This window comes from Protopterus annectens, chromosome 3.part1 (assembly GCF_019279795.1).
Source record: "Protopterus annectens isolate FY-2018-M chromosome 3.part1, PAN1.0, whole genome shotgun sequence".
NCBI lineage: Eukaryota > Metazoa > Chordata > Ceratodontiformes > Protopteridae > Protopterus > Protopterus annectens.
This window is the reverse complement of record NC_056732.1, coordinates 1561785882-1561798381: the sequence shown is the minus strand read 5'-3', so window position 1 is coordinate 1561798381 and position 12500 is coordinate 1561785882. Positions and strand designations below refer to the sequence as shown.

General features: G+C 39.6%; 1 protein-coding gene across 1 annotated transcript in view; it reads left to right on the top strand.

Annotated features, from left to right (window-relative positions):
- Positions 1–12500, top strand: part of LOC122797804 (SCO-spondin-like) — a 4708783-nt gene that overhangs the window by 2997230 nt on the left and 1699053 nt on the right. The window contains exons 69-70 of the mRNA XM_044066325.1: positions 12038–12087; positions 12182–12352. Coding sequence (XP_043922260.1) covers positions 12038–12087; positions 12182–12352 — 221 coding nt within the window. The remainder of the gene's footprint in view (positions 1–12037; positions 12088–12181; positions 12353–12500) is intronic.

Genomic DNA, 12500 nt, shown 5'->3' with positions numbered 1-12500 from the left:
AATTTCCCCTAGTCATATCAATACCACTTTGAGTCTCCCCTGAAAACAGGCTACTAGCCTAGTGGAAATAACCTGGTCAGCAAAGAGTAAGTAACTACGTAAACTGCTATGATTTGTTTTGCTATGGCCATTTACTCTTCCATGCTGTTACTACACCTCATTCAGCAAATTGTATTGCTGGGCCTGGTCCATAGCAGAGGCAACTGATCTGCTTCCTTTAATGCAGCACATCTTTCCAGGAACTGACCTTTATTATGTACTACATGATGTTAAATTGTATGTTAAAGTAAATTTCAAAAACATAAAAATTAAACATTCAGACACTGAGGGAAAAAAAACAGCTAAGAAAATGAAAACAATGCAGATATATTTGTGCAGCTAAAATAAATAAAGCTCACGCTCTGAAACAAACATACTGTATCAGGTCCAGAGAAATAAATGAATTCTGAAAAAATTGCACTTAAATAATTAGGGGAGTAGTAATTGTTATTCCTAACTATAATGTTAAACAAAAACAAACATGAACTGCCAGAGAACTGCCACTTTGTAAAGACTTATTTTGGAACCTTGAAGCCTGACTTCTTTTTGAGCTTTTCAATGAATGTTTTCTACTGAGCACTTGTTTGCATTGTTTTAAAGGTACAAGAAACATTTCAGTTTAAAAGAAAGAGGGAATGCATGTGTGAAGATTGGGGAAGATGGGTGAAGGCTGCCAGCCTAGCCAAATATAATTTGATACATAATTATATCATTTGTAAATATAAATGTAAAATACAGGCTTATTTTTTAAATGAAAGAAAATACTGTAAAATGTGAACTTCAAGATTGTAGCAACGTTGCCATCTGCTGTAAGGAAAAATAAGCCAAGCATTTCACATCTGTTCTTTTGAAGTTAAAATTATGCCTTGTATACCCTTTGATCTAGATAGTGGTGCCGAAGAGGCTAGCTGGACACATTCTTTCTATTGTTTTAACTTAAGGAATAATTACTAGAGTGTACATGTGAAATGTATTTTATTGTTGTAGTTTCTTTAGCAGGTGTTAGATTATTAAATATTATACCATGACCCCCCATTAATATTCCAAAACGTGCACGCTGATTGGCCAGCGTGCACGTTGTAATTCGACTTATACTAATGGAAAAAGGTCCAGTCGCCCGGACTTTTTCCATTAGTATAAGTCTTTTTTTAAAACACTGTCTCGCTATGTTAAAAGAGTTTAACATAGCGACACAGGTTTAAAAAAAAGCAACGGAGATCTCCGTTGCTTTTTTTAAAGCTGTCTCGCTATGTTAAACTCCTTTGACATAGCTTAATAGTGTAAAAAGCAACGGAGATCTTGCTTTCTTCGTTGCTTTTTTTTTTAAACCTGTCTCGCTATGTTAAATGGGTTTAACATAACGAGACAGCTTTAAAATAAGCAACGGAGAGCTCCGTTGCTTATTTTAAAGCTGTCTCGCTATGTTAAACCCATTTAACATAGCGAGACAGGTTTTAAAGAAAGGCAACGGAGAAAGCAAGATCCCCGTTGCTTTTTACTGTTTCGCTATGTTAAATGGGTTTAACATAGTGAGACAGCTTTAAAATAAGCAACGGAGATGTCCGTTGCTTATTTTAAAGCTGTCTCGCTATGTTAAACCCATTTAACATAGCGAAACAGTAAAAAAGCAACCGAGATCTTGCTTTCTCCGTTGCTTTTGGCCACAGCTCTGATGTACTGCGTAGGCATGCGCAGTACATCAGAACTGCCGCGGATGCCAGACAGCTGCGGAAGGGCAGCAAAGAGGCATTATACAATGCCATTATTTAAGAAAGGTAATTGTTTCTTTTCTTAAATAATGTCATAGTATAATAGCAATAACCCACTTCTGGGTGTGGGTAATGCGGGATTTACCCACGGTTGTCTTTGTTTGGTAACCGTGGGTAAATCCCGCATTACCCACACCCAGGCGTGGGTTATTGCTATAATGTAGCCTGTTGGCCTGGGAACTCCAGACTAAGTGTCAAACTGATGTAATGTGTATACTGGGAAAACCTAAGTGTCAAAATGATGTAATTTGGGGGGCTCAGCAGAGATGTTTGTTAGTGAGTTTACAAACTATTGCTGAGAGAGACTGTAAGCATTTTGATCTTGATATCCAACCTCAGCATGGCCTTGCTCTATGAAAGTAAGTTACTTTAGAAGTATGTTTTCTTGTAGAAATAGCTAGGAATATAAAATTTAGACTAAGTATTTTTCTGTTATATCAGAACTTTCTTACTGTATTGTTTTAAGTTTCTGTGTGATCTCTGAACTCTTGAGTAACATTGTATTGTAGTAGTGTTGTCTTGTGTTTTTAATTATTTATTATTAAATATTTTTAAACCTTTTTCCTGTGGTTGGTTTGTGTAGAGTTAAGTTAAGCTCTAGAGTACATTGCATATTTATAGAGTTTATTGTACAAGGCCATTCTAATAAACCTTAGACTGATTAGTCACACTTAGCAATTGGATAATAATATTGCACAGTTATAATTGGACACCCTTTTAAGGGCCTTTGGGTAGCTGATAAGTATTAGCTGGTGGTGGCAGTAATTACTACTATATAGTCTAGGTAAAGGGGCACAGCTGGAGAATCTGTGTCAGCCTTTCCCAGGAGTGTCTGTGAAGTTGTATAAATACTTATCCCAAAGTGTGTGTGATGTTTTAGCTACCTGGGCAGGGACATGAAGCACTGGTGGGACAGAGAGGGTACTGGAGGTTAGCTTGCCAGCTAGGCTGATATCTGGACCCTATAGCTGTGCCAACGCGGAGTCTTATTCAGGACTGGGGAGCAAGGGAGCAACCAGCCCCAGACTGACTGTGATCACTGTGTGCACTTAAGGGAAATTGTACTTTACTGTGTGTATTTGTTATCCTTTCCTCTTATATGAGATGCCCTCCCTGGTGTTTGTGGTAAGGATTGAGGCTCCTTGATTGATGGGCCAGGGCACGACCATCACAGCTTGTTCTTCTTCTCTGAAATCTTTTAACTGTCATTTCACATCATGAGAGTGTTTTTACTTTTCTCTGTGTACACATGCTGCTTTCATTTAAGGCTGTAATCTCATAGTGTTTACACAAGTGCTACAGGCTTATAATGAAATGACCAACTGAGCTAAAGGCACAAAGCATCTGAATGCATTTACTGTGAAATTCTTCAGTACTTGCTCATGTCCAAGGTAAGCATGATTCTGCATTTGCCTAAAACATTAGCATTGTCAAGTTTCTGTTGTAGTTAAAGCCAGACTGACTACCAAGTATTATCAACTTAAAGCTTCTCTTTTGGGTATTTCATCTCTTGCCCTCTCTTCTGCAGATAGTCTGAAACTATTAAAGGGGCATATTTTTTTATGGAATGCAAGAAATAAACTTAACAAAAATATTCTCAAAAATGACTTCCAGTTACGATGGCAATCAACTGGTAAGAAATTTTTAGAAGTCTTTAGTTGCCTAACATAAAACCATCTTCAGGTATGCACAAGTGTTTCTATGTGTTGTAAAATTGCCCTCCCCATTAGATATAAAATGGCAGTACTACTTTTCTTCACCCCATCTGCTCCACCTTAGTAATACATGCTAGCCCTAACCCTGCCCCTGCCTCTAACCCTAATTGTACATGTTATCTTAAAAAAACTTTTTCCATAGCACTACCACTGCACAAGACAGTCAAGACACTCACAACCCACAAACAGTTACACACACAACAATAAACATATTCCCTTATGTGCAAAGGCACCCGCAGGCAGATGCAAGGGGGTGCACTTGCACCTGCCTGGATTTTCTTAAAACAATAAATTTTTCTATTATTTTAACATCTCCACCGAATGATGCAGGCTTTTCAACTTACTTTTTTTTTTCTTATGTAAAGTCTGCATCGTTTGGAAGTGATGTTATTGGAGGTTGCAGTCACGTGATGCGCATTTGATGAGCCTCTCAATTCCTCCTTAAACTGTCTGCATCTCTACGTCTACAACCGTTAGTTGCATTGCATAGAGTTTTGACGATTGTGGGCAGCAGAGAGATTTGCGTGCATCCATTCCTGACCTCACCTGAACAACAGTATCATTGCGACACGTGCAGTGGTGTGGTGTATGAGTGCATTTTGTTTTAATTAGAACAACTGAAGGTAGGTTATGGCCTGGTTGATCATCACAGTCCAGACCGACTACTTCTAAGTTAATTTTTTTGTACAACACTGACTAAATCATGTTCATGGCAGCTTCCAACTTGGCACCAAAATGTGAAAGCTGCATATTTGAGACTGTCATGGAGGAAGTATACTTACTTTTCCCCTAGTGTCTGTCTAGTGCCAGCCTTCCCCATTCCCAATCCCATCCCATCCCAATGCCTGGCCGTACTGCAGACAGTTCCTGCAACTTACAGTTTCTCTGCTGCATCTACAATGCGATGCTCGACCCTACCTGCCCAGTGGTTAAGTTACTTGCAGATGGCCTTTTGGCCTTCCACATTCCTGGAGGTGGTTCCGGTGGTCGTTGCCAGACTGCTGATGGAATTTTCTGGAGTGGAATCAGAGACTGGGAGTTGGGAGAGCCATACTTTTCTGTACAAAACTGCTACAAAAAAAATGGTACAGATGATTTAAATGCATGTAATACTGTGCTGTAGATCAGCAGGGAACATGACAAGCAATCTAACTTACTGACTCAGTATTATGAGGGTCAGAGACAAGGCATGTGGAGTGCAGGTGAAAGTTATTTAGCACTAAATTTTTTACCATTACACTGAATTTTCATCACAGAATTGCTTTTTATGTAATATTTCCTAAGCTGAATTTAAACCTGGAATTCTCCTACTGAAATATTTCAGATTACCAGTATCAAATATCTTATCTTGCTAAACTGTGTAATTTCAGCAGAAATACTCCGTTTTATTTTCTATATAAACTGGAGGAAGAAAAAGATGCATATGAGTAATAAGTTATCAATTTACCCGCATTACAGTTTTGTCTCTACTGTTGTACCTATCCATTAAAATAAGCATGATGTGATGAAGGGACGACTGCATGCATTAATTCCATTTTTCTCCATTACCTACTTTATCTTTTTCATGTTTGCAAAGGAGCTGGAACCTGTCCCAGCAATCAGTGGGCATAAGACTGAGAATTTGTCTAGAGAAGGACAATAGTCCTTCATCATGCACTGCTCACACACGTGCTGGCAATTTACAGGACAACTAGTTCATCTAATGGCACATCTTTGGAATATTGGAAGAAACTGGGGTACCTGGCAAAACCCATTTGGCACAAGGACAACATGCAGACTTCATATACAATGCACTTCAGCTGGGTAGTGTGAGCAGAATGTATCTGTCTTGCTCATTTCTGTGTAACTCAGAGATTGCAGAGCTAGAATAATATAAACACACAGGTGGGAGGTTGGCATAATGGTTAAGGTCTTTACTGTGCAGACACATGGTACAGGGTATTACTCTCACTTGGATAATTGGCTATGCTTAAAATGGTCCACAAAGGCAGTTAGCCTAGTAGTAATCTATGTACCGCAGAGTGTAACTAAAGTTAAAAAGATGCATCATGCATACCTCTCAGCGGTACAGATTTTCGCAGAATGTCCAGATTTCTGCCTTATATTTTTCATGTTCCTCATAAAAATTCTTTTTTCTTTTTTTTTAATTAATTTATTTTTTGTCAAATCACTGGCATATGCTAAGGATTAAAGTTACTAAATAATGACATGCATTTGAGTTTCACACTTCATATTCTTCAGAAAACGCATTCTAACACAAATCCTATTATTCTAGCAACTTTCTAAATGTGTTCCTAGTTTTGTGCCTTTGTCCCCAACAGTATAACAGGCTTTGTCCAGATTATTTGTGCTAAGAGATTGAGAAGTATGGTCTGTGTGTGTGTGTGTGTGTGTGTGTGTGTGTGTGTGTGTGTGTGTGTGTGTGTGTGTGTGCATGTGTGCGTGTGTGCGTGTGTGCGTGTGTGTGTGTGTGTGTGTGTAAGAGGAAGGTAGCATATCCCTCAGCTATTCAGGTCTTTGCAGAATATCCAGATTTTTGCCCCATATTCCTCCTAAAAAGGATTGAAGTTGCTAAATAGTGACAGACATTTGAGTTTTAGACAACATATCCTTTACAAAAATGCATACTAATACAAATCCTGTTATTTTAGCAATTTTTACAAGTTCATGAGAGCAATGTTTATAATCTGTCCCTATTTATTTTAGGCTTTGTCCAGATTTCTTGAACTAAGAGGTTGAGGAGTGTGTGTGTGTGTGTGTGTGTGTGTGTGTGTGTGTGTGTGTGTGTGTGTGTGTGTGTGTGTGTGTGAGAGAGTGAAATGCCCTCGTTAGAGTTAGAAGGTAGAATTTTTTTGAAGTGCATTTTCAAAGAATCGTGAGTTTCAAGGGAAGGTATGTTTACTGCTACTCATGCTAAGTCTGCTTAAAATGTACAACTGTTTTGTTTAGCAAACGGTATCATTATTGTGGTATAGAATTTTAAAGTAGTGTTAGTAGCACAGCAGGTAGCATACTTGCATCTTGATGCAAAAGGCTGTAGCTTCTATTCCTACAGCATGTACATTTGTATTTTAAGGGCGTATGGTACTGCAGTCCTTAGTATGTCTTCCTTTGGATGATATGAACCTGTTTTTCAGCTCATAGGTTCATAGGTAGGTACTAGGCTATTGGCCCGAGGGCCAAAGCAAGCCTAACCAACAGTGTATTGGCTTTTGCCCCTCTATCGAGCAGTGCCCCAGACATAATCCCAGGGGTGAATTTCCTATCACCCACCCACTTATCAAAGTTTTTCTTGATTAGTGCTAATGATCACTTCTGCTTGATGTGGATGGGAATTTTGTTCCAGAGCATGGGAAGTCTCTGAGACACGAATCTATCCCTCCAGCATGTCCTATTTATTGTTGTGGTGAGGTTTAGGTCCCTAGAGTGTGTAGCTCGGGGAGATTGGGATTTCTTCAAGTGGAGCATGTCCAACAATTCCGGGTTTGACATAGCTTTGTATGTCAGACAGACGTCTCCGTGGAGTAAGCTGTATGCGACCAAGTAGAGTTTGAGTTTCTTGAGCTGGTTGACATAGGGCAATTGTTTGAGGCCAGCGATCCTCTTGGTGAGGTACTTTCGGGGCCTCCCAGGTTGTTGTAGGAGTCTTGTGAGGTCCATCCCAAATGGGGCATTGTATTCAATGAGGGGTCTGATAAGTGAGGAGTAGAGGGGAATGATGACTTCCTTATTTCTAGATGTGAACCCTTTTGTGATTAAGTGGGCCACGTAGAAGGATTTTCTGACTACTGTGGCAATGCGGTTGTCAAAGGAGAGGTTACTATCCACTTGGGTCCCAAGGTCTGTTATCACACTTTCTATGTTAAGTGAACTTCCCCTTATCTGATAATTCATGTGTATCGTGTTTTTGCCAAAGGGGATAACAATGCACTTTTTGGTATTGAGATTGAGGCCATGATTTTGACACCAGGTGTCAGTCTTGGTGAGGCCCTTTTGCAGGATGCACACGTTGGCAGGGGAGTCGATTATGGCACTCAGTTTGCAGTCATCTGCGAACTTGGATAGCCATAGACCCTTGGTGTCCACTTGCACTTCAGAGAAGTATATACCGATCAGGAGGGGTCCCAATACTGAACCCTGGGGTTCTCCACTAGTAACTGGTTTGGAGTCAAATCTGGAGTCAGCAACTCTTACCGTTTAGGTTCTGTCCGTGAGCCAGTTGGCCACCCATCTCGTGACATAGGGATTTATGATAAGGTTGGTGAGTTTATCAATGATTCCTGAATGAGAGATAGTATCAAAGGCTTTAGCGAGGTCCAGGTAGGCTGTGTGGACTACCTTGCCCTCGTCTATGGCCTTAGTAACTGTTTCAAAGAAGTCTACCAGGTTTAGGAGACATGACCTACCTTTTACAAATCCGAATTGGGTAGCATCCAGAGTTTGGAGGTTGCCTATATCTTTGTTTATGAGTTCCATGATGATACGCTCCATGGCCTTGCAGACCAGGCTTGTCAGGCTAATAGGTCTATAGTTCCCGGGGTCTGTGGTGGTTCCTCCTTTGTGGAGTGGGATAACCATTGCTGTGCACCATTCTGTGGTGAGGCTGTGGCTGAACATGGATTTTAGGTGGGGGGCTAGTTCATTTTGGATTTCATGTAAGATGCAGCCTGGGATGTTGTCTGGTCCCATGGATGCAGTATTTTTGGCTTTAGAGAGTGCCATTTTTACCTGTGTGTGATTGCCGGGGCTGTACAACCATCTGGTATAGTTATGGGCCCTTTGGGGGGGTGAGTTGGAGTAAAGTTTGCACTGAACCTATCTGCCAATATGTTGGCAATATCAGTTGGCTGTTTATATTTTGTGCCATTCTGTTGTAGTTCGGTGCAGATCTGGGTGTTGCCATTGATATTCTTGACATAGCTAAAGAATGCCTTGTGGTCATCTTTGGAATCCATGGCAATTTTTCTTTCAAAATTAGCTTTGGAGGATTTTATGAGAGATCTTAGTTTCTTACTGAGGCTCATCACTGAGTTCCTCCACACCTGGGTTTTTACTGTCTTTTGCAACAGTTTCTTCCTTCTGTTGTAGAGTTTGTTGATGGCAGGGTACCACCAGATCGGCTTCCTTTTTTTGGAGGATAGCATCTTGGTTTTATTGGGGATGGCACGATCCATGCACTCATGCAGGTGCTTGTAGAGTGCATTTGTGTAGGATTCAGCAGTTGTGACTGTATTGACTGTGTTTTCCATTTGCAGGGGCGTCGCGAAGTTAGCCACCTCAGTTTTGAGAAGCGTGAAGTTCGCTTTGGAAAAAAAAATTTACGATGGTTTCCTTGTGTGTGTGTGTGTGTGTGTGTGTGTGTGGGGAGGTGTGGGATGTGGATAACTAGGGTGATTAGTTTATGATCTGATCTAAGAAGCGAGGAGTTGATCTCAGGCGTTGAGCACCGGTCACCCATGTTGGTAATGGCCAGGTTCAGAATATTGTTGCTCCTGGTGGGGGCGTTGACAAGTTGATCCAGCGCATTAGATTTTATGAACTCCAGGAATCGTTGAGCCAGGGGGTTAGTACAAGAGTAGTTTTCCCAGTTTATGTTAGGGTAGTTGAAATCACCCATTCCCTATTGCAATATACCAGCTTACCATTTCTTTTAATGTAACATCAGCAATTTATTCTTCAAGGGTAACAGGCACTGAATTTGTAAATGAAACTCTGAAATATAAAGTTGTTTTCTAGTAACAACCTCTACATTGGTTTCAGATCTCTTTCATGTGGAATTATTCAGATGACTTTTACTTCTGCAGAGATTCTGCGTATTGATTGATACTGGTGGATTGTATGACAGATGTTTGAGTGGCCCTTTATGGTTGAAATGTTCAGAATTGGACAGTTTGTCATTATTGGTTCATATGATTTGTTTCATTGCTTAAAGGAAAATGTTCAGAACTGTAAATTTAAAACACACTCTAACAAGTGGTGCTATATTATACAAGGGATATAATTTATTTATTATATAGTATAATTAATACAATCAGGAAGGTGAAGAACCTTTGCAGGGTTCTAAAAATGTCTGCAAGGAGCCTATGATTTGAAAACAGCCCAAAGGTAAACTTACCCTGCCACTGGCAAGATGCATTTTCTTTGAATGTGGGTTTCGATGCTGTTTCAGTGAATGTGGGTTTCAAAGGTAGAGAAGTTTTAATGCTGTTTTCATTGTAAGACTATTGCTTTGTTAAGGTTTAGTAAATGTCTACCAGTGTTTGTGTTATAAAATTTGAAATAAAAGCTGTAAATTAAATCCAAATATCTGTAATCATTGTAGACGTAAAGCATAAAACAGTATGCACACTGAGAGATTTGAACAGTGTCTATGGCAAATGGGGAGAAATAGCCAAGTAATGGGAGACTGGAATGGCTGCGTGGGCAGGGGGGGGGGGTTGCGTGGGTAGGGCTCTGGGTTTGCATCTCCTGAAAAACATCCTGAGGGCTCCCTTGCTTACGTGACCCTAACTTTAACCCTAACCCACACACACACACACACACACACACACACACACACACACACACACACACACACACACACACACACACACACACACACACACACACACACACCCCAACACTAAATATATCACCTTACCTAACTCTAACTCTAAACATAAAACATACATGATCACACATACAGTAAACCTATCATCTTACCTTAGCTAAACCCTACTCTAAACCTAAAACACACACGATTGCATGCAAACTCCCAGGCCTACCACAAAGCCAATTACCTTTAATGATCATCCGAGAAGACACCCATTATGCTGTTTGCACAAACTGCCTTTCACACAAAATGCAATACAGTTCATTTAGTCGCAAACAAGTGTTCAGCCAAAGGAACTGTGCATATATACGTGTGTGTGTGTGTGTGTGTGTGTGTGTGTGTGTGTGTGTGTGTACTTATTAATATGTAATGCATGGAAAACTCTGATTACAGTCTGAAACAAGAGAAAGTTAATGCTATTATAGCCAGGTTCACATATAAGAATGTATGAACTTAGTTGCTAGGAAAGAAAGCAAATGTTGAGCTATAACAGAGACGGCAGTCATACAAGAACTGCATCAGGAAGAAAATAATGATTTTTAAAAGCTGTTAACACACTTCATGCTGCTGCACAGATGACAGTCATTTGACAGTCATAGGGCAAATACCTGGAAACTACGTAGCTACTTAAAGAGATATTACCACACATTATGCTATCACATAAACAGCAGCCCAAAACAATCAACTGCTTTAAAAGCTCTTATACAACATGCGGTGCCACACAACTCATTTTTAAAGTGATACTGTCACATACGGGCAGATAAAAAATTTGTATGTTTTATAAAACATTATAGTTGGGTCTCCAGTTATAACCAAGTTATCTGCCTGAGAATTTATATTAAAAATGTACCTCATTCACCTCACTGTAAGATGAATTTCCTGTTATTAGCAAGCTTTGATTGATGATCTCATTATAATAATGTGTGTGTGTGTGTGTGTGCGTGTGTGTGCGCGTGTGTGCGTGTGTTTGTGTGTGTGTGTCTGTAAGACATACTAACACGGGCGTGTTTGCACCCCAGAGTTAATACTTCAGTTTTACAAAACCCCAACTGCAGTAATAGCACTCAGTCAGTTCTGTTTCAAAACCATAGTTTGACAATCTCTCCAAGTAGATGTTAATATTATTGAATATAGCTGGGGGTTCACCAGTACAGCTACATATGAAACCTCTGCTAGCATATTAGCTTAAGTATGAATTGATAAGACTGATAAATTCAGACGAGTACTTGATCAGAGACAGAGGTGCAGTCTTTTCATTTATCTACTAGTAATATAGCTGCTGGGTGGTAAGTTGCCCTGATGTATTATAGCAGAAGTAAATCAAAGACCAGATGAAACTATCTAAAATGGAACGACTACAAAAGAAGGTTCCTGAATATTTTGCCGTGATAGCAGGGAAAATAATTGCTGTAGACCCTTCAATATTTCTGATTGACAGTTTTTAGAATCAAAAATATGTAAAAATTGAATAAATGGATAAATTAAAGGCTACTGTAAGGCAGATTATTGGATTCAGCATTTTTATTGCTGTAGTGTATCTGTGATAGGAGAATGAATGGAATGCATATAAAAGTGTACAGTTTAAGCAAGATAATGATTAAAGAGCCATCAGTATAGCCAATGCAGTTCTCATTCGTGGAAGATGTGACAAATGCTTGCATCATCTACCTATAATGTACACCATAGGGTCCAGTCATGGGTCAACATGTGGCAAGGACACTGTATAACAATTGGAAGGAGATATGTCCTCATTCCACTTGGTCTGTACACCTTTCAGCTTGCTTTCTTCATAAACTTGTTCTGTGTGTATTTTAATGAATGTAAAAAGAAGGAACATTATCTATGCAACTTTATTTGACTAAATCCTATTGTCATTTACTTCTTCCCAAGTTATTTTCTTTGATTTCACTTTTTTCTTATAGCTCCTGTGTAGATGGACAGATTTCAAACTGTACCCAGCTGACTTGTAATGGTAAGTGCTAAATCTACACAACACGTTGAGTAGAGCCTTTCTCCTGCAAAAACTGTTATCTGTAACTGAATAGCTTCTTTACTACCTTTAACAGTCAGTGGAGGTTGGTCAGACTGGACTCCTTGGAGTGAGTGCTCAGCTTCCTGTGGAAATGGCATTCAGAATCGATACAGATTTTGTACAAACCCTGCCCCTTCTGGATATGGCCTTCCTTGCATTGGAACAAACCAAGAAGAGCAGTTGTGTGACATCCAGCCATGTTCACGTAAGCTTATATACTAAATGCATTTTTTATGAGATTTTTATTTTTACATTATAATTGTAACCAGATACCTGTATTTTATGCATAGATTGCAGTTCCTAGTCTGAGATAATCTGGTATTAGTTGTGACAGCTTATTGTTTTAATCATGT